A 23,858-nucleotide genomic window follows, 5' to 3' on the forward strand; every position below is an offset into this window, starting at 1 on the left:
CTCATGCACAGCAAAGATGGGAAATACTATAAAATAAATCGATCTTACTTTGTAAGAACAGCATGCAAACCTGCTTCACAGCCTGTTTGCATACAAGCATTAATCTGTCTTTCTTGGACAAATGTTGAAGTGCATCTTTATTGTTTTGTGCGTGCAGCCTTTTCTCCTTATTTTTGATCCTCACGCTATTTCAACACTAAAATCAAAGAGGCCTGTAATTGAGACCGGCCATGTATTTGTCAAAACATGTGGCAACTCCGGGCTGGTAAAAGGGACTGAGCGTTAAATAGGGATAAAAAAAAAAAACCCATATATTTCATAAAAGAAGAAAAGAGACATAAAGATTAATTTTAAATAAGTTGAATGCACTTTTTGTTCTGCTGTCCACAGTAACACAGCCAATCTCATTAGACGTGATCAAAAATAAGAAAACAAAGCTTTGAGAAAATGATTCAGACAGTCAGGAAACAGTGAAATAAATGGGATTAGACAGCGAATAACCGTGGCACATTACAAAGAGGGTCAGTGAAATTGAAAACACACTTTGCCTGCTCTGAATCCTATTCCTGTACGCTAGTCCTGTGCATCTACATGTGAAATAGATTCTTATGCCATCCAGAGTCCTTCACGCTGCTTGGTAGCGACATCTCTAAATATAAGGAAGGTAAGTATGCATGTAGATTAGGTCGAGTAGGGGAGACGTGCCCCTAGAAGGAGTTGGCCCTGTTTTACTGGAGAAAAGTATATTTCCTGTGGAGCAGGAGAAACACTGCAGGGTAAGCTTTTTGTGCAACGTGTGCAATAAGAGTATTAATTTCTGGAGGTGTCTCCTTTAGATGGGGTTTGTTATGAAAGACTGGGAGGCAAGAAGAGGAGATGGGAGGTTTAGGGGATGCTGGGGGCTTCTAGTAGCAGGTTATCTGTTTAAATAAAGCCCTGCAAAGCTGTGTGATCGGGGAGCAAAAACACACATGCATTAAAAAGCTCTGCGTGCAGACACTATCATATGTGCTTGAAAAGCAACACATTTTAGAAGTTTCCTGCAAGAGGTCACACACAAGCAACCACAAACACTATAATTCTTTTTTTGTTTTCCAATATTCATAATGACTTATTGTTTTAACTCTTTAGAGATGAGGGGTTCTGTTCAAAACATGTTCATTAAAGTTTAACAAAAGGAAAGTAGGCAGTTTCCCTGAGAGCAGACATGCACTGCAGTGGGGAGGACCAGATTTGTTTTTGTGGTTTTACTTCTGGATTTTTTAGTTCTTTAACTCAGCTAAATTAAGACAATAACTACAAGTTTACCCGCACATATGAAACACAGCCGTAAAAAAAGAGAAAATGCACATTTTATAGGCCACAAAGAACGAAAATTTAGGGCTTTTGCTGCTTGTTTGATTCCTGTGTGTGTGAGTGTGTGTGTGTGTGTGTGACAGAGGCAATGAAATAAGTGTGTTCGCCTGTGCTTGCCTATTATCCTCTCACTTATCTTTATGTCTGCAAGAAACCAACAAGAGCAACAACGAGAGATAACAAGAGAGAAAGAGCGGAAGACTTACTGACAGACACACGGCGAATGAGTGTGAAAGTACTGTCGATAAAAAAAAAAGTGCAGATTTCAGATATAGCCGTTAGCAGTTCAGCCATGATGGTGGCTGAACACAGCTGTCAGACCCAGATGGTGAGGTGCTAATAACATTCAGAGTTTTGCAGCGCACCGTTTATTTTCTAATAATAAAACTGTTAGCGCTTGCTAATAGCATAGCCGCTGCCTGCCAAGCACACGTTCCGGCTGACACTCACACCACTCTGCTGCCATTTATGTGCCGTATACTGCCGAGCCCAATGGGTCTATAGAAGGCCCTAACACATCTGACAGACAGACAGAGACTTATACACACACACACGCACACACTCACACTGTCCAGCAAGCTGTTGTGAGCTCCCAAGCAGAACAAAATGACCTGAGGTAATGGACACATAGATGTGTTACAACCATGAATATGTAAATATACATGCAGAGGTGAATATAAACACACACGCACACACACACACACACACACACACACACACACACACACACTAATTCACACACACTCATACTAACACGTGACAAAACATGCCTTGTAGAATAGGATTTGATTGTCATACCTGTGTCTAACATTAACCTGCATTATAAAGACTTACTATCACTTTGTTCATGTTTCAAATATAAAGGGAAAGTGTTTTACTACTTAAATGACGTGTGATACTTCACTCAATTCAAGTAGACTTGGTCACAATTTAACAGAATTACATTTTCCCACAGGTGACCTTTTGGTGATGACAGATAGAGTCTGTTTGTAAGACAACCAGGCCTGCGATCAGTGTGATCTTTAACTGTGAAATGTAAAATAAATGACTTTCTTTAGCCTTTGACAGCTTAAACAAAACCGCCCATGAGAAAATGAAGCGAATCTCTACTACAGATGTCAAAGCAGTCGCCAAATCTAACTCTGTATGTTTCCTACACGAGAGATATTGTTTTAAAAACATGCCGGTGTGTTTCAGTTTAGCCATCAACTCAAGAAAGTCAAATAAAGGACCAGAAAGTAAATACATAATCAGTGAGAAACCTTTAACATATTCAGGATATCTTTACATATGTGAAAGGATGGAATGAATAGAGTGACAGTGTTTATTTTCAATTCATGAATGAGTTGTCTGGACAGTAGTTCTGGGCAGATCAGCCAGACTCGCCGGGTCGAAAAAAACAAAAGATGCTGTTCTTTGAAAGTGCTGACTCATCACAGTGTGTCCTACAATAGAGAGCTACTGTGGCGTGACACAGTATGTCACTGACCCTTAAAGACTGCTGTTTCCTTTTATAGACTTTCCCATTTTAGGTGAGATCATTGGGGCGCACCCACACCTAATTCAACAGAATTTTACCTACTTTTTTTTTTCACACCAATTTAACACTCCCGGTTAAAAATATGTTTCAATAGCTGCAAATGTAGGAAGAGAGAGAAGAGGTCTGCATCCAAAGTCAAACCTGCGGCTTATTAATGGACAGTGAATCTTTACATTTTGGCTCCTGTGACATCACTTTTTTCTCTCTCCTTTATATTTGAGCAGTATATACAGTATATGTGTGTGTGTGAGTGTGTGAGTGTGTCTGTGTGTAAAAGAACATAAACAGCCACGTTTGTCAGTATCATACAAGGTTGTTTCACCTCGCAACTTATTTATTCAATATTTCACCAGGAGCCAATTTCCTGTAAAGTGTCATTACAGTGTTTCTGCACACACGCGTGCCTCCAAAGTGCCACAATTAATTGGACTTCATTTCCGGGAGATAATTTCCGACTGTTAGGCAGGCTGTAAAAGCACATCACCATGCACATAATTACATAGGAAGGCAGGAGCAGCCTGCAGAATTTATCTTCCACCCCAAATATGAGTCGCTGGTGAGCGCTGGAGCCTTTGAAGAGGCGTTGTGTGTGTGTGTGTGTGTGTGTGTGTGTGTGTGTGTGTGTGTGTGTGTGTGTGTGTGTGTGTGTGTGTGTGTGTGTGTGTGTGTGTGTGTGTGTGTGTGTGTGTGTGTGTATGTGTGTTAACAGTCTCTAAATGAGCATGCACCGTCACATCACTGACACGCAGCTTCATTTAGTGTGTAAACTCACTGAGTCAGGGCTTCCATATCTCAAAATGTTAAGCTTGTGTATGAATGAAAAAGATGTGTAATTTAGTAACATAACCCTGATTGGCAAATAAAATGAAATGAATCACACAATGATATAAAAGCAATAAACTAGAATAGCAAACAATCTACATGAATTAACTCTAAATGAACCCGCTGTACTGTGCCAGGTCTCCAGCTGTCTCATGTAGCTGAAAGTAGAAACCTGTCTTGGCTAATTGAGCTCCCCTCTGCCACAGTTATCATTTTGCTTATTATGCAGGGATACAGTATGTGACGCAGAAAAGCAGACTGACTCTCTTAGCAGTAGTTGGCTCAGAAGCGAAATCACCCTTTGCACTGCATGCTTTGAAATGCTCAATACTAAAAAGACAACATGTGGAGGACAGGGGGGCTGCCAAGTGACGCAGCAGGGGTCTTTTGCTAAAGGTCTTTCCAGTCAGAGTCTGTGGAAACCTGGAAGAGAACCGAGAGATGAGAGAAGGAGTGTTGACTTAAAAAAGGGAATTAAATGATTCGTGGAAGTCTATGAGGTGGATGAAGCGCCGGTAGGTTGTTAACATGGAAAAAAATCTGCTCTATCTGTGTGTGTGTGCTTTCATGTCTGAGTGTGTGTGTGGGACAGAAGGTTCCGGGGCTGCTGTGTGCAGTACCGGCTGGCAGGGTGGCTGTCAGAATGGCCCTGTTTCCTGTGTCAGCTCTAAAATAGGTCCAAACACAGCAGAGATGCACGACACACTCCGGCTATTTACAGCACTCACACAGTGTGTGTGCAGGATGCTGCCAAGAGTATGGAAGCAGACGCTTTCTGCGTTCTACTGTATCTACGCTCAGACTGAAAAGAAAAGATGTATTTGCTTTTAAAAATATGCAACATGACAGCCAGGGAACTACATTAGTCTTAAAATGTAAGACAATGATAGTTCATATGCTTTGGTGCAATGTTAACAGATCACATAGAAAACCTGTGTGTGTGTGTGTGTGTGTGTGTGTGTGTGTGTGTGTGTGTGTGTGTGTGTGTGTGTGTGTGTGTGTGTGAGTCAGTGTGTGCATGCCCTTGACCCCTCCATATGTAGTTGTTGGGAGGGTATTGTGTACGGTAAGGGCGCTGCGCCCTGCTTATGTCACTGCACCCACCTCCTGTTCCCTGAAACGTCGCCCTCTGGGTGTCCGTGATTACAACCAAACCTCCTAAATGACGCAGACGGACTGCCACCTCACCTCGCTCTGGGCATGCTCAGTAAAGCATTCAACAGCACATAAGGTGTTCAACAAATTTAAAAAAAAAAGGAGTCTACTAAAACACAGTACAAATGATTTAATAAATCAGTGATCTTTAAGTGACAACTACATCTTTTTATTTCCACATCATACTCCAAATTTCATGAATCGTAAGCCCGCCAGTCTTTGGAAGCTCTACTTCATAATTGACTTATTTTCATCTTTTTAGTTTCGTATCATTCTTTCATCTTCTTGACAAAGAAAGACATGCTGATGAATGCAGTTTAAAGCTCTGTGTGAAAAACAGTAGCCAACCATGACCATATTCTGTGAAACCCGCCGACCTGATCCAGTGTGTCATTAGCCAATACACACACACACACACACACACACACCACCCATAACTGCCGCTGACCACGTTCTGCCACAATGGTTGATGTAAAGCAGCAGAAAGTCTGTAGTCACTTGTCACCTCACACCAACTACCAAGAACAGTGTTAACACTTTGACCTAAACAAGTCCACTACTTGTTACTTGAGGAACTGAGCGAGAATCTCGAGTGAGATCCTTGAATCTCAAGAGGATACTCAGTTTATCTGCCTCTGTTAAACCATTGTTCTACTGTTGGAAACGTTGGTCGCTGGCTCCCCAAAGAGAGACACCCATTTAAAGATTAACTGCAGCCTACTGGAGGCTCGAGGCAGGTTGTGAGGACACAATTTTGTTTTGCAAAATTCTGCCCCTGCTCTTTCCACACAACACACCCACGGCATGATCGACTCCATTCACATCAAAGCAACCATCAACTAACCTCTGTTAGAAGTGCTTTTGTTATTGCATGCATGCCCACTCCTTTAGTTTTTTTTTTTCATTTTCTGCTATTTTTAGTTAGCAATTTGTCACCCCATAAAGATAGATAACAATAGTTTCGATCCTTGTTTAGTCTTGCATTGCTGCTCGCCCACACTTTCTCTCTTTGTGCACGCTTTATCCTTATCCGTCATATTCTACAAGTGTTTTTTTAATAAAAATTTCCATTGCAGGTTTCAATTCGGAAACCAGACACTTAACGACTATTTATTCGTAGAGGTGAGAAATGGCGACGCACATGATTTTTGAGCCATGGTACACTTTTGCACAGATTCGAAATCGCTAACAAACACATGAAAAACAGGACTAGCTCCCAGTTCATGTGCAGCATTACAGCAATTTCACACTCTTGGGAAAGTCTGTCGGCCATCCCCGTGTGTGCATTTAATGTGTATTTGTGTAAATGCATGCATCTTTAAGAGTGTGTTCAAAAGGCAAGAGCCAGTACTGGAAGGATCAGAGCGGGACAGGAAGCAGCTATCAGTGTACACTGTGTCAGTTTTCAGTCATGAGGGCCTCTCATACAGTCCGTCTGAGGACGAGGAGGAGGAGGAGGAGGAGGAGGAGGAGGAGGAGGAGGAAGCTTATCAGGAAACTGATAAGATGGCTCAGGCCTTTCTCAAATTATACAGAAATTATTTTAATTGCTACTGAGAGCGAGAGAGCTTTGAATTTTATCTGCCTGCTTCTCTGTGCCGGCATCAATTTCTTTTGTCTCTCAACATCCCGCCCCTTCCCCTTCTTCTCCTGACTCACTTCACCTCCCTGTCTGCTAAGTTTTCCCCTAAATATCTTTTTATACACAGCAACTGTCAGCCTCAATCTGGGGCTGCTGGTAAAGGAGGGAGTGCTTTTTCTCTGCCTGCTTTTCTCTCTCTGTGTGTGTGTGTGTGTGTGTGTGTGTGTGTGTGTGTGTGTGTGTGTGTGTGTGTGTTCTCGAAGCGTGTTAATACACGGAGGTCACAGGGTCAGTGTTTAACACCCAGGCACTGTATGACCAAGCTTTGAACCAGAAAACTGAACCAAGAAATCTGGCCTTAGCTGATTCGCATGTGTATGTGTGTGTGTGTTAGTGTGCATGTGTGTCTCTTGTGCACTTGTGTGCTCCCTGAACCAGAGAGCTGGGGTCAGATGCCTCCAGTGTTGGGCTTAAAGCTGCTTTGAATGGGCCAGGCTTTGCTCATCTTCTGTCTAATCTTCCTGCTCTGGTGAGTGTAGGGAGGAGGAGGAAGGAAAAAAAAAAAAATCCATAGTCTTTTCATCCTCCTGTGACCACTGTGCCTGTGAGACAGCAGCCGTGGGAATGGAGATGGATCCAGGCAGCCCTGCCTCTGACCTCCCTCTACTTCAACACAAGGGTGGAGATAAACAGGGCCACAAGGATCGCTAACATCTTTCTTTCTCAGGGACACACAGGAGCTCACACACACACACACACACACACACACACACACACACACACACACGGCGACATATCCACAGACATCTCATTAAAGCAATAGTAGGTGAATGTTGCAACACTAGTGTGCTACTGGGAGAGAGGTCTATTAGGGATACTATCAAGAGACGGAGGAAGGAAATGAGAGTCAGTGTAACGGTCCTGTGTGTATATTCTGGTATGGTGTATGTGTTTGATGTATGTCTCTTTTTTGACCATCCTGGGAACCAACCAAGGAGACAGTTTTAATACTTATTGGCTTCTTTGTTGTTATAATGGCACGACTCAAGAGGACAGATAAAAATACCTTCTAGGGCTAGTAATAATGCCATATCCTCTGAGGATATTGATAAAGGGGGGGGGGGGACTAATACACTATACTCATGAAGTACATCCAGGAGTACATTGCCACTTCCTCTTACTGGTTACTTACTGTACTGGTTTAAATAATTGTGTCTATATAATTGTAAGATGGAGATGCCACCGCAGGCCTTCTCGGTTAACAAAGGAGTGTAACAGAGGAGGAGAAACAGATTTTAAATGTGAAACTGATTGAGGTCTTTCTCTTCACTTAAAAAAAATACAGTCTTGAAAATGTGACCTGCAGTGAGCACATCTTTACGGCCACTCCTTAAACTGGCAGCATGATCAAGATATAAACCCTATCAGATATTTTGGTTGATTAATATAGGAAAAAAACATGATCACGTTTGTTGTATATATCACCAAGCCTTTAATCTAAATTAGATCTCTGTTAAATTGTGATGTGTTGTTCGTGGTCTTTTGCGATCTTCTGAGCGTGTCCACAAGTGAGAAAGACAACACAAAACATGTAGCCTGACAGAGAGCATTCATCCCAAATTACTCTTCCCTCCTCTCGGCTTCCTGGGGATTTTGGAGTGATACTCGCCTCCTGCTCCCTCGCTCCCTCAGCTGTCACAACCCGTCACCACAACTATTCCACTTCAGCCGCAGGGACGGTGGGGAGAGCTTTGTCCCTCTCCATCACCCTCCTTCCACAACCCTCACACTAATGATGGCTGTGGCATACTTGGTTGTATATTGAGAATGCGTTTACTTGTAACCTTTTTTTTTTCCTGCCTCCTCCATGACCTATTTGGTTTAAGGACACAGCAAGAGGCTAATGGTTTTAGTTTTTGCTCACAAAAGTCTCAAACTGCAGTCTGTCAAGTTGGACAGTAAACACACATTGAGATTTCTTTGGTTAAGGCTAGTGTCAATAGAGATGAGTCTTATTATGGTCTGTCAGGGGTCATAATTGTAATCCAAGCAGACAGAAGTTTATACTGAGAGAATTGCGCCATAGTATTCTCTTTCTGTTTGTGTCTATTTTTTTTTTTTTGTATCTATATGCAGCCACTTCCGATAATGTCATCCTACACTGCTCTCCGCTCCTCGCAACCAGAGACTATCAGCTGTGAACTCATCGCTCTCCTTTAATGGCCAGGTCGCAGAGAGGGAAGACAAATCTAACAGGGTTGAAAGGCAGCGATGGTTTCTGAGAACGCGTGTGCCAGTAGAGAGAAAAGACAGTTTCCTTAGTTCTGAGAAAGAGGGAGCAAACCAGAACTCTTCATTTCTGTTTTTGTCTCCACCACAACATTCTTTCCCAGGGGTCACACACCACCCTCCCACACCAACAGAGAAGACAGCAGCGAGGTGACCAACTGAGTTCACAGCTTGGTCTGGCCTGGCGTGCCTTTGTCGGAGAGTTCCCTCACGACACATGACCATTAACTGCCTCTTCAGTACATGCAGAAGTGTGCCGCTCCTCAGCCCCAAAGCCCCTCCCGCCTCCCATCAGGTCTCTGAGGCCATGTACTCTCAGAGGGTGACACTATACCCAAAGTCTGTAATTATAAAACACAGAGAGCATTCCTTTAGCCTGGTTAGCCAGAACTATGAGAGAGAGGGACAAATATCTACTGCCCCACCCCCTCCCGCTCCCTCTGTTCCTCCTCCTTTAACGCACCCCCACCCCAATAATTTAACAGTAAGAGCAACTCAGCCTTGTAAACACAATAGTTATGTCTGCGCTCACAGAGCCATGAAGCAGACATACAGGCTCCACTACCCCTGCAGCTACCACTAACACAGGCTCTCCTCTCCTCTCCTCCCCTCTCCTCTCCTCTCTTCCTCTCCCCTCTCCTCTCCTCCCCTCTCCTCTCCTCTCCTCCCCTCTCCTCTCCTCTCCTCGCCTCTCCTCCTTCATAAGTTAGCCTTCAGTGTGTTTTATACATTTTTAGATTAAACGAGGATTGACAGAAACTCGATGGGATATTTACAGCTGTGTACATTTTGTATCAGTGTTGCTTTTAATTTGTCTTTGTAACAGGACACACAATGTCTTTGACAAGGTCTTGAAGTATTGGTGTAAAAAAAAAACTATAAAACAGAAACTTTGTATTTATCCTAATTTTATCCCAAAACATTCTCTAACCGTGTAAATTCTGTGGTTTCAGCAGATGCTCTTTCTGCCAAATGTATAGGACTCTTGGCAGAATTAATAATTGAGACTGCAATAAACTATACTGCAGGATGTAAACTGGACTTAAAAACAATGTTGCACTCTACCTATAGGTCTGTCACACTTCTTATCTCACTCTTTCTGACTTTGAAGATCCACAGAAATGTACACTAAAATGTCAAAGGGCATCAAAGTGAAGAGCAGAATATACAAAATGTAATATGCCACTTATCATGTATGTGAATATAAGAGAACAAATAATTTCTGTTTCACAGAAAGTTAATGGATGTTAACTGAGACAAGGGAAACAAACTTGGGACATGCATGTTCGTGTATCTCAAATGTGTATTAATAGGATACTGCCAGCAAAAAAAGATAGAATCATATTGTCTCAGAGGCTATTTGTGTTTGATGTTAACGGGCACAAGCACAATACATTAAGCCTGGAATGTAAGTAATGTGCACTTAGACATGGAGCCTGAGCCGCACTGTGCGGACAGCAGCGTTTAATGTGCAGCAATAACTCTGTGCTGCTGCTGCTTCTCATCGCTTCTCTTTCACCTTGCGTCGTCTCTATCTCTCCGCCTGTTGTCACTTTCTGTATTCATTTCTTAAATGGTGCACGAGTGTGAAAGATGAAAGATGAGAGAGGACACTGCAGGTCTCTTCAGAGCTATTTACTTTGTGCCGCTCTGTCTCCCCCTGGTCCTGTTTGTCTGAGGAAGCAAGATACTTTGAAATACTCTAGAAACATTTGATATGAAGCAGCCATACTGGACCTCTTTTATTGCTGGCTTTTTCAACAAAAAAATATGCTGTGATTCAAGAGGCGAGTTGAACTCTATCAGTATAAATGCAGGCCGGGCCTCCACAGAGGACCCGCTATCGTGTGTGAATGACTGTGAGAGCCGCTGTATGGCAGGATGAAGTGTGTTCATTTCCTTATTTATTGACTCACTTGCTTTTCTCTGAGTGTTTGAAATTAATAACAGCCAGCAGAAATCAGACAGAGGGATGAAAATCAGCACTTTCCCTGCAGTGAAGCCATTCATCAAGCTAACGAGGAGGAGAATAGGAAGGGAGGAAAAGGAGGAGGAGGAGGGGAAGGGGGAAAAGTGACGTTTGGAGAGGAGGCAGGGTGCGGGAGGGAAGCAGGTGCAGCGTGATGCAGAAGGGGGGAGGGATGGAGTGTAGGCAAAGTGACGTTGGGAACAGAGGCGAGGGGAAGGAAGCTAAGTTTGTTTAGAAGGATGAGGAGCGGGAGGAGGAGAGTCATTTGGAGGATAGCGGGGCAGACAGAAATGGAGGAGCTGTGTGTCACTCTAAGAAAAGCGCTACACATAGATAGAAAGACAAGTTTGACATTGGTGTATAAATAGAGAGGGAGGAGGAATCACAGACAGTATCATCTGGACTGAATGACTGAGGGACTGACACAGACATTAAAACAGAATAGAAACTAATTATGGCATCATGTTTATATCCCATTTTTAGCTTGTGCTATGACAGGCTCCTTTAGACCTCAGCAAATAATATCCAGTCTCAAACTTCTTTTCCCTTTTGGAGATTAATATAATACACCTGTCTTATTCACCCTTCCCTTAAACATACAGGATGTAGATTCCGCCACCAGGGGGCTCTCAATCAAAACAATAGCAATAGATGAAATCGAGGCTGGCGGGGAATCTGCTACCCCTCACGACTGATAAAAACGAACTCCGAGTTGACCGTAGTCAAGACTTACGGACGAAACCAACCTGAGGGAGAGAATATGTTTGCCGGCGATGTATCCAGTTATAATTTACATGATGTGTTTATCACAGCAGCACATACAGCAACAGTAAGGCAGCATTCAGTCTCCTTTCCGCTTCCTTGTGTAGTGGTCCTTGATCCAGTGTTTTCATGGCAACGATAAACATCGTGCCATCGTGTTTGTCATGGCGGCCACCATGACAAACACGGGCCGTTACAATTATAAAGTTAAGACTTTCTCTGGCTTTTGATAACTGTTGGAAATATTTGAGGTAATGTTGCTCAACAAACATGAAATATATAACATAGCTGCAGTCAACTTGTAATTAATTTAGATATTTTAGTAGGTTTTTTTTTAACATATGACACATTTAACCACTTGTTCTACTTCTTGTGGTCAACTTTGTTCTGATACTGTACAGATCCCTGTGGTAGAAAAACAGCAGATTTCACTTAAAAAGCAGGATTTATTACATCCTGATATGTTTTTTATTGATTATCTTTGTTTTCCTGTAAATGTACATAACATGACATTTCTTTTGGTATTAATCTATCCTCAGAAGTGCAGAAGTACAAAACAAATGTAAAAAATAGGCTTAACTTTCCTCATTAGTGTGGGCAATGATTGGCAGCCAATTGATGTCGTTTACAACAGTGAAGTGATGTATCACAGTATTTGTTTTTTACGACTGCTATGATTACTTCTACTACTATGACGACTACTACTATTACTACTAGGGCCTGACCGATATGGGATTTTTGTGGTCGATACTGCTACCAATTTTGGGGAGAAAAAATGTCCGATATGGATACATCAGCCAATATCATTCTTCGAGCTATCTTAAATTCTTTTGGATAGATATAGATATACACACACACACTTATTGTGTCAATCCCTCAAATGATGTAATAAGAGATTTATAATGAAGACAAGATTATTTCTTTTTTTACAGTTTAACGAAAGCCTTTATTGGCCAGAATAACAAGAGTGCAATGAAATAGTAATTTTAACTTAGAAATGAATACAAATAAATAATAAACTTAAATGGAAAAAAAAAAACATGTCTGTCTGCATATTTGAGATAATATTAGCCGATGCTGATGATCTGGTAATATCGGCCGATTTTATTGGTAATTACTTCTACTACGACTTCTGTGACAACTGTAACTGCTACTGCTAGACGGACGTTACATGTGTACCAGACACACCGTAGAAGTTGTCACAGTGGTCTTGCTCTACCCACATCCTGAAGGAATAGCTAGTTAACTATGTTTATAATTGACGCCAAGACAAGCAAGGGTTAGACAACCAACTTTACACAAATGAAGCCGTTACAGAAGTAAACAACAACAAATTAGTGCTTGTGTAGAGTCTGAAGATTGTCAGTTACACTGGATGAAAAATGTCCATGTTAAAAATGATTGCTTACGTAACGTTCCGGTGGTGTTACGGGGGGAAAAAAGCAGCTTTATGTTGAGAGGCAGGCTCTCTCCTGTACACTTTGTGTTGGAGGAGTTGGATCAGTGCTCAGTCCAGTTGTGTAGCAGGTTCAGATATGGGTAGGTAAAAAAACATGGAATCCAAACACCACGACTTGTGATGTCTTGGTCTCGTGCTGCTCCGCCTTCCAGCCTGTCCACAGTCCACCAGAGACCCAACAGTATCTCACACCCAGAGCCCAGAGCAGCGCTGACTAAGCACTTACCGCTGAGCCTCTCTTCTCCGTGCAAGAGAGGAGCGTCATGCTGAGAACTCTGCCACAGGAAAATAATTAGCAAAGTGGAGCTCTGCCCAAACACACTGGGCTAAATCTAGTACTACTTCACAGACAAACGCAGCCATAAATCTTTTCCTCTGTTTATTTGTTTCTTTGCAAGTAAAGAATCACTCTCACAATCAGGAAGGAAAAATCGTAGGTTATTATTTAAGTTTCAGGATTTCAGTTGTAATCTTTTCCAGTCTAATGGAGGGGGAATGTGAGATGAAACCAATGAATGCTGCGACCAGCCTCTTTCCAGCCTCACAGTCAGATCAAGCTGACAGACTTGTGCTTGGTGTCAATCTCCCTGTACATGGATATCTGTATTTTTAACTTTAAAGTTAGACCACAGTCTTTGGTCACCCATGCTAAATATAGTCAGCTCCTCCTGAGCAGTCTCCAGTTTCTCACTCCTTTCCGAGAGGCAGGTGGAGCAGAGAGGAGGAGGAGGAGGAGGAGGTGGAGGAGGGGTAACACCCAGTCTTGAATAAATCATCCCCCGACTTTTGACCCATATGAAGCAGGAGGTTGTTTTTGCACTTCTTCTCTCTTTGGCCTCTGCAACCCCCCTCTATCTAATTCATTTTCTCCTCCACATGACAGGTCAATCTGGATCGATTTCATCTGCCCTCGACGACTGAGACCAACATCCTGGCACCCAGAAATAGAGCTCCCTGTGATAGAAGAGCCTCCGACCAACCGTCACTGTTTCGCACGCAGCTCCTAGGAGGGTTGAGTGAGAGAGGATGTGGGAGCAAGACTATTTAGAAGACATTTTCAAGAGGTAATTTACTGCACAGACAAACCAGGCTGATACAAGAAAGCAAAATAAACTTGTGAAGAGACTGATCGTTGTGATGAGTTGTGGTGTGCGGGTGACGCTTTTTCAGCAAGTTTCACCCAAACCATCATGCCATACATTTTGGGTGGCCTTGCCTACCTGTTACAGTGTATATGTGTTAACAAACAGCATGCAAAAACTCAAACACACACACACACACACACACACACACGCGTGCCTGCTTCCCCTATCTATATTTAAACTCAGCTCTGTTTCCCACACTTATAGTACGTATACAGACACCTGGTGTTTTATCTTTGTCAGCATATTCTGGGTCCTGCAGCTCCCTTCTAGGCTCTGAACTTCTATGTATCTCTTCATGGCAGACCCCTGAGGTGTGTCTGCTTTCACGACACACACATTCAAATTGCAGGTGAGACACACTTGCATTCTTATACCAACGTTAACCTCTCTTTATCTCCTCGGCAACTTAACTTCTCACAGTGGTGCCTGGGAGAAAGGAGCTTTTTTTTTGTCTTGTGCAGTGGCAGAGTTTAGACCCACAACATAGTTTTGTGGTGGTGTGCAGGCAGTCCTGGCCGGAGTCAGGACACTCTTTCCCCAGGCAAGGACACCGAGACCTGGCTCTCTGTCTCCATCACTCAGCCTGTCCTCCTGGAGCTACGTGGCCAGACTGCTCATTGCCCTCCCCCCCATTCTCATATGCATGGATTTGCATAAAACAAAGACATGGCTCTGCCTAGTTGCAGCCGCTAAGAACAGGATCGACCAGATCAGACCACACCGCGCAGCACACAGCCCCTCTAAGCTGGGCTGGCAGGCTGTCAGAGCCAAACATCAGCATAGCGCAGCGGCACGGCGAGGCGAACGGAGATTTACGAGACTGACTAAGATAGACACCCTCATGGTTTTCCACTTTCATTCATTTAACATCCGCTCTTGGCATTGTTGATATCCCACACCCCTCAGCGTGGAGCAGAGGGCACCTAATTCACAGTGATGACGTGGGAGGAGAATCGGAGCACTTAAAACACTTCATCTAAAGATGATTTGTCCTTGTCTTCCCTGATGCCTTTTGTCCTGCATCCCCTCCTGAAGTTAAGTGGAGCTGCTGGAGAAAGGCCAGCTACTGATCCCACTCCCCACTTAGACACAATCAAGTAAATAACAGTGGATACAAATACATGGACACACCAACACACCACATACACAAATCATACACACATACACATGCATACAATCAGTGTCACTTGGAGGAAAATCATGAGCTCAAGCTGAAGCCTTCTCTCTCCTTTATGTTTCATGATGAAGCATTTTTGGGGGAATCTTCTACGGAACTATTACAGGAATATTATCTGAAGCGCCCATAACCTCTCTGCCTCCTTGACTACATATTTCACTCTCAACGCCTTTTTTTATATTTCCAACAAAAAATCCAAGCATGCCGTTTATGGTTGAATGAGTCGCAGTGATCTGCTGTTCATGCTGGTGATCCAAGACAGGAAATGTGACGTCTATGTTGTGTGAGTGTGTTTCCTTCATGGATTGAAATATGGTTTTAAATGCTCACAGTATTTTGAAAAGTTGAGGAGATGGTGGGAGATTTGACGGTGAGAGATATCGACAGCATAAAGAAGGCGGGTGCTCCTTAGCATATGAATAGGAATTGACAAACTACGGTACATTATGTATCCATTATGGAAGCCGGCAGCAGCAATAAAACTCTCACCGTTATATGTGGTGAATGTATCCACTCTCTATTTAATACCAGAGTCTAATATTAATGAATAATTCATCTGGATTTCATTATATAATTGGAAAATAGAAACAACATAACCAGTAGTAATACTTTAAATTTGAATTATGTTTGACAGCTCTTTCTTATTTATCACTTTATTTACTCATTTTAAATAGTTGAAATTACAGGGGAGAGAAAAGCACAAAGAGAGAGCGAGAGAGAGAGAGAGAGGGAGAGAGATCAAGTAAGAAGTGTTTTACCTCAGAGAGCCGGGGGCACGGAGGGATGGGGCTGGAAATCACAGATGGAGGAATTTTCTCGACGACCTGAGAGAGCAGATAAGATTGAACAAAACACATAAGAAAAGATAAATGAATATCAATGCAAATACACATGCTGTTTTATTCTCTACCTGCTCTGTTTCTTTTATTGTGTATGTCGCTCTCTAACACCCTGGCACTGACGCACACTCTCTCACACACACACACACACACACACACACACACACACACACACACACACACACACACACACACACACACACACACACACACACACACACACAATTTTATACATACAGACGGATGAGCACAAACAATCACAAAGAAACAAGAAGATTCATTCCGAGCGAGATTCACTCTCACCTTGTCTGTCTGCTGAAACAGTACATGTATCATAGTAAGCGTTTGATGCGGGAGGGAAATGTAAAAATTTGCATGCAAATAGATTCTCCAGGCAGAAGCCATGCATCAAAACACTGTAACCACAAGAGACAAAACTTAAATATCTAAGCACACGAAGCTCTGTCGCACAGAAAAGGCAAAATAGTTTGATGGTGAGACCATGACTCCTGCTAGTTTGATTAAATTACACAATTAACTGATCTATGAGGAAGAGATGTTATCATGCGGGCTAATAAACAGAAGAGGAATGTAATGTCTGCCTACTTTACACTTTCATAACCCCCCCGTCTGAAAACATACCAATGCAGGTTAAATCAGAGTTCCACATCGTCCTTATTAGCTTAGCGCTTAGCTCCATAACCCCTTTGCACTCTGCCCAAGTTATAAAACCATTAGATTGACAAATAAATGTGAAATGAGTCAGCTCTAAAGAGCACGCAGAACCTTCAGGATGCAGAGATTCCAGCATGGAGACGTTAGAAGCCAGAGCAGAAAATTAATTCATCGAGGTTTGCATGCATTGTAAACTTTTATTAGAGTTGAGATGGCTTGCTTTCACATTTTCAGAACTTTGTTATTCGAGCTGAAAATAAGAACTAATGCTACATCTTTGAAAAAAAGCAGAGAAGATCACATCACTTTAAAAAAAAAAAAAAAAAAAAGCTAAGGAGACATGGGAATACTTTGCCTCAGAAAAGTTTGTAAATGTCTCAGTTATGTTGTAAGGTGTGATTTATTTCTTCTGTCCTTGTTGTTGTTTTTCTGTTCTCTGTTTTGCAGTGAAGAACCCGGGGAAACATTAGGATGAGAAATACTGTCCAAACAAATCTAAAGCTTTTGGTTAATGGTTGCTTTTTGAGTAAATGAGTAAATCCTCATTGTTCATTGTTTTGCCACAAATTTCTATTTCAGACAAAATCTGTCTGCATATAAATGTAACTCTGTGAATACAACTATAAATGTCCCCAAAAAACGATCACTCTGAGAATAGATGCAGGTTTCTTTGTCTTTAGGACTTTAAAAATCTCCACTTTGAAAGATTAGAATCCCTCTTTTTATATTTTGTCTCCTTTTGTGCAGTGGGACTGCTGAGAGATGGCCATGCATTCGTTTAAGTCACGGTCTCTTGGTTTGGGTCCTTTTACAGACATATAAAATTACCCCAGCAAGTCCTGACCACCTCATTACCAACATAACCTGCAGCCAGTCTTTCAAGGACAACTCTCTAATGACACGGCGCGTATCCGCTTAATGTCTATTTGAAGCACGCCGTGACTTTCTGCCACGAAGAGCGAAGGAAATGTATAGAAAGAGCAGCGCATACTCTGATCATATAAGCTACTTAATTGATCCCTGATGTCTGTTACATTCTGCAGCGCTGAGTGTTTCTGTACTGAACCTCTCATGCTCACTGAAAAGGGAGAGGAGTTGTGTGTGTGTGTGTGTGTGTGTGTGTGTGTCTCTGTATCTGCTGTGAATCTGGACAGAGCTGGATGCCACCTGGTTAAGTTGAGACACCTGACACCTGTTTCCTCCCTGCACACACTGTATGTTCTCGATCTGCATCTGTGTTTTCAGCAGCAAAGGCATAAATTACAAAAGCCTTGTGTTTGCCACTTTGAAGGAAATCGTCAAAACGACTTATTTTAGGACATACATACAGTGAAGATAATTTATAGAATTGATGATTTCAGTTTTTAGAAGATTTGACAATTTTTCAACAACACCAGAGTGTCTGTTTTCAAATGATTTGCCCCTTCCTACGATTAGAAAAAAAACCCAAATAAATGCAGGAAAGAAAATAATGGATACACATGAAAGTTACTCCAATCAGGCTCTGAACCTCATTCATTTCTCATATATTTAAATGAGATCAAGTGATTCATTTCTGAGTGGAGGATCAAGCAAGTGTAAATAAACACAGCAGCCCTTTCTTTTAAATCAAACAATGAGAGAAAAGTGAATTTCTCCAAACTTTTATCCTCCACTGAAGTGCAGACTGAGAATGAAAATGTCATTTCAGTAACCCAGTGTGACTCCGAGGATATTTAATAGAGTTGAGCTGAAGTACCACTGGTTGTTTTGTTGTGTCTTTGCAGCCCCCACAATAAAATCCATGACTGACATCAGTGTGAGAGAAGAAATAACTGCACTCTGTGATCATCAGAGTGGTGACCGCACAATGTCCATTATACTTCTGTGATTAGTTAAACCAGTACAGATGCTGCTTTATTTATATCTTCATTGTTTCTCGTCGACTGTGGATTTTCCCTCCTCAGCTACAAGAGAGGAAAATTATAGAAGACATAAATGTGAAAGCTGCTCTGTTGACATGTAATACCTGTCCTGCACACTGCATATAAACACATTTTGTATCCCTACCCCTATTCAACGTGACTACTTTTCTGCCTTAGCAAATAATTCATAGAAATAAATCATATCTAGTGAAAGTTTTCTTTGTGTTAAAGATTTAAGATCAACAGAAACCTTTTGATGAGAAGTACACTGTCAGAACTCTCTGAACAGAAATAAAACACAACAAATGGACATGAGAACAGTGGCAGTGAGCGGACTTGAGTTTACTGTGTAGTGTAGCATGTCGGATGTGCCTGTACTTTTCATTCAGAGGGCTCTGGGCAGAGGAAATGAGCGTACGCTCCCCAGGGCAGGGATTACTCTAATGACTTTGAGAGCAGCCTTGTGCGCTCTAACTTCTGACCTCTGCTCATCCTTTTCTCCAAAAGATGACAAGACAAACACACACACAGACACATGTATGGACACACAACTACACATTTGTATATGCAAACACACATGTACTCCACACACGCATTAATTAACCTTGCACCCTGGATGCTGTGAGTTAAGAGGTGCATAAACGCACACAAACAGATCCTCTGCAGCTCCTCCTTTGGCTCCAAGGAAAGTCTGCAAGAAGTCAGACACCCATCCAGCTCTTATTTTTGGGCCCTATCAAAAGGGGTGCTAGTAACTTGAGTGAACATCGTGCTGCATCTTATGCCGTCAGCCCACATAGCGCCAACGGTCCAACGTTCCTCATGAGTGCATCAGTGGAAAATCGATAGATTAATCACTTACGTAACCATGGCGCACTGGTGCCACAGTTATAACAGAAAGCGTCTTTTGTGAATTAGATCTGTCTTCACACAAATGTCGTTTCGCTTGTAGACTGAAGATATGCGTCTTATAAATGCCTGAACACAAAGAAACACCAGGGACATCATGCTGTGAGCCAGAAAGACAGGGCCATGTGATGTGTTTTCAATTTAAGTGCTCAGACATTAGAGGTCTAACTGCAACCCAATAAAAGAAAAAAAAAAAGAAAAGAAATAAACAACCTTCAGAGTAAAAAACGCAGCTTTAAACTGAAAATATATTTTGATTTTTTTTTGTTTTAACTCGCCACCCTGAACACATCAAAAATAGCCACCACACAAACTCTCCGCCTTTAGTCAGGGAAAGCCCTGCTCCTAAATACTGAAGAAAAATGTTTCCTCTTTCAAATGGCAAGTGAAATATTTTCCTTCAAAGAGGGTAAAACAAACTATTATCCTTCCTGAAGTGATTCAGTGCATTGTTGTGGTTAATGTGAAATATCAAAATAAAGCAGCACCACTGCTCCGATCAAATTGAGCTAATTAGATAAATTGAGGAAGAAAGAGAGCGGCTTGGCTGTAAATTGCATGGTGTGTGCATGCTAAGACCCAACACTGGCACAGCTGCACGGAGCCGCACTCACGATTTATCATCTCTACATCGCAGGAGCCAGCGGCCCACACCACTATTAATCATCTGCAAAATCATTTAATTCAGCCCGAGCCCGACTATTGTCTCAGTCTCTCCCCTCACTCTGGGCAAATCAGCCACCACAGCAGCACGAGCACCTTGGAGGAATTCACACAGAACAGACTGGGATACAAGTGTTGGGTTAAAGCTGTTTTTTTTTTCCTCTTTGTGTTTTTTTTTCCTTGAACAAGCTGTGTAGCACATAGTCCCTGACATATGCTGCAGAATACAGCTTTTTTTTTTATATATAAATTTGAAATGTTGAAGTGCATTAGTAGAGAAAACAGTTGATCACTTTTGTATTCTGTTAAAACTCAGACAGAGTGGCTAGTTTTTGTGAAAGGTGCACTTTGTGTACATCCTCTGCTCATAGCTGCAGGAAAGCTGACAGGTCCAGACTGAAGCTGTCCTCAGAACCGTCTTTAAGTATACTTTGGCACATTGCTCTTCCTGTTTCAACAAAGAAATTGTTCTGGAACAGTGAAACAAGATGCACACAATCCTTTTCTTGTCCCGAAGTGAAAAAAAACCCTTTTGTTTCAGACAAGTGGCCTTTTCAGTTCGAGCACCAGTGCAAAAGTAATGTAGAGAGCGGGCAAAATGAGATGTCTAAACACCAACTGTATAACGCAAGATTTGGAACAGCAGCACTGAGCGGTTTCTGCCCACCGCAGTGGCTGACTTACATTGGCACCTTCTCCGGTGCCCACTCACATGCCTGACATGACTGTGCCCTCACTGCACCTCCTCTCTGAGGGCACGATCGCTCCAGACTCATCATGCAGGCACACTGACAAACAGGATAACGCAGGGTGAAAGGGGGGGAATCAAAACGGTGACAGGCTAACGACAGAGAGCTTTCCAAGTGTTTGGAAAACACGAATGAAAACAGCACATACAGATCAGGAAACGAGCAATGTGACAAAAAAAGGGCAAACAGAAAGCACAAATGGAAAACATGCAGAGCCAGAGACATTTAAAGAGAGGAGGAACACACACACACACTCACACTTTTACATTCACACCTATTATGTTCAAAGACATGCATGTACACACAGGTACTGATGAGAGCACACACACACACACACACACACACACACACACACACACACACACACACACACTTTTCAAAGGTCACGTTTCACAATAAGATGAACACTGTAATCATATAGATCATGTCTGACTCCCACGAGGATGTAATTAACGGTCAGACAATGTTCAATAGAATACACATACTACCACATATCACACAACACAAAATGATGTGTTTGTAGATCATTTTGAATGGAAATGGAGAGTGGAGATATTCATACTGAAATTATAACCATTAACATTTTAGTTTAGTAATTTTGTGTGCAGGATTTTTCTGTCACCTTTTTTTATGACAAATATATGTAGGCTAGATCATGAATCAAACAATAGCATGTGAAAACAAAAGTGCATTCAAATGTAGGCCACTGCGTGTCCAAATCTTAGTTTGTGGTTTCATCTACTTATCTGTAACGCCTGACCTGCATATCTCTCATCTTTTAAGCATGCAGCACTGAAGCATTCGATCGGAAAAAGTGTCTAAAACCTGAATTCATACTCGTGTTTTTTTTCTCTCTCCACCGTTTCTTTTAAAGTGTGTAAATAGGTTGTCGTGGGAAAGAGCTGTTTCTGCTGCGTTCAGGGTGGCGCGTTATTAATTTAGGTGTTGGTGAAAATCACATTCATAAGAACGACAGCAGCAAATATAAGCAGTGTTACCATGTGGGCAGTAGAGTAAGCATGTTCAGGTTCTGGTTTCACTTTGTTTCAAACACAAGAATAAAACAAAACAAAAACAAAAACTTTTAGGACACGTCAAAAGAAAAGTGAGAAACGTATTGTAGACTTTTACATACATTTATTGCATATCATTGAATTGTATGAAATGAAAAAAAAACGAGCACATATGAACATCACATATGGTTAGTGAATGAAATAGTTTTGCACAGCAAAATATATATATTTAATATACTATATATAAGAAGTAAGATTATTTAACATATTCTCACGATTTATTGGCGAATGAAACTCCCTCATTTTGTACAGGCAGGGTGTCAATCCCTGACGATCTAACAATGTCCAGACATTATTGATTATAATATTTGTTATTGCTTCGCAAATATTGAGTTCGTTTAAGACAAAACAACAGTCTCTCCTGAACTGATAATAAAGTATCAAAATGTACGAATAGCTCGAAACTTCTTTACATTGAACTTTTCCTTAACTCCCACATGAAGACATGGCGATGTGGTTTTAGTGCATCTCAGTCCAGAAGACGTCAGCTCGTTGAGGACACACATTTCCAAAAGCATGCCAATTTAACATCAACTTCGGCTGAGGGATAATTTAGACCAACGATTTTTCTTTTTCAAATATAAATCCAAAGAAGCTGTCACACTTCTGTTTGAAGCACATGCTGCAAAAAAGCGCGGTTTATGCACTGCACAATACTGCTCTTTGTGTAAACTGGAGCCGAGCCAATTTCTCTAGAAAAAAAAAAAAACACCTAATGCAGCAATGTGATTAATAATTATCCTATTGATCTATATGCTCCAACCTGTGGCACGTTATCTTTTACAACTTCGATTATTACACTTAAATTACGCTTTAAAAATGGCTTTGCAATGCAGAGTGTCATATCTTTAAATAACAGTAAAAGGCTTTAAGCAACATTTTAACTTCCATGTAAGGTATTTCTTATTTCCTCAGTTTTTTTTTCTCCCCCCGCCGATCCACTTCCAGCAGGAATACATTGCGTATTCACTGCAGCCTAAAGACAGCCGATGGTGGTGCACTTCAACACAGCTGAAATGCACTTGTATAGACTAGAAAGTGTGTGTGTGTGTGTGTGTGTGTGTGGGGGGGGGGGGGGGGGGGAGAGTCCTGTCACTTTTTTGTTGCTGTCCCAAAAAAGTGAGGAGGCCATAAATGAAGTATGAATGCCATGCTGGAGTCCCGACAGAAAAAAAGAACATCTTCAAGCACAAAAAGGAAGAAAAAAAAAAGAAACCATACATGTCCAGCATGCAGGTACAGTTCAATAACACATCTCTGTAAAAAAACAATGAATATTTTGTGACGAATAAAGTCTTTTCGTTGCTCAACACAATAACAAGCAAACGCATGAGATGAGGTGGCGTCAAACGGCAGGCTCGCAGTCCTCCAAGTTTGGCAGACAAAAAAAGGGCAAAGTAATAAAAAAAGACCAAAAACATATTGTCGATGGATGAAGGATTGACAGGAATCTGTACACTGAATTCAAAATAAAGGATGAAAAAGGCCAAGTTGATGAACTTTATACTCTGTGCGTGCATGCACTCTCAGTATACTGCGGCATAAAGTTGGATCAACTTAAAAAAAAAAAAAAAAATCACATTTTACTCAAACACTGCAAGTCTAGTAAACGATGAAAATATCGACAAACAGGCTAAGCAAAATAAACTGTAAGATTGCAAAAAGTTGCTGAAAGTTTCTTTTTTCTGAATATGCATCTCCAAAATAAAAAAAAAACACGGACGACAGCCCTCAAAATCTAAAAAACAGCCGCAGACACGAGTAAACTCTTGTTTGAAAAAAATGTATAA

At 41.7% G+C, this 23,858-nt stretch overlaps 1 protein-coding gene across 2 annotated transcripts in view; it reads right to left on the reverse strand.

The window, feature by feature from the left end:
* Positions 1 to 23,858, reverse strand: part of mafa (MAF bZIP transcription factor a) — an 82,023-nt gene that overhangs the window by 56,532 nt on the left and 1,633 nt on the right. Inside the window, exons 2-3 of one of the 2 annotated variants that reach the window (XM_020652893.3) lie at positions 16,015 to 16,080; positions 11,908 to 13,937 (exon numbers count right to left, since the gene is read on the reverse strand). In XM_020652893.3, the coding sequence (XP_020508549.1) occupies positions 16,053 to 16,080 (28 nt within the window). In that variant the 3' untranslated portion in view covers positions 11,908 to 13,937; positions 16,015 to 16,052. Of the gene's footprint in view, positions 1 to 11,907; positions 13,938 to 16,014; positions 16,081 to 23,858 lie in introns of those variants that run through there. The other variant, XM_020652966.3, reaches the window with a different exon arrangement.

The sequence above is a fragment of the Labrus bergylta genome, chromosome 3 (assembly GCF_963930695.1).
Source record: "Labrus bergylta chromosome 3, fLabBer1.1, whole genome shotgun sequence".
Taxonomy (NCBI): Eukaryota; Metazoa; Chordata; class Actinopteri; order Labriformes; family Labridae; genus Labrus; species Labrus bergylta.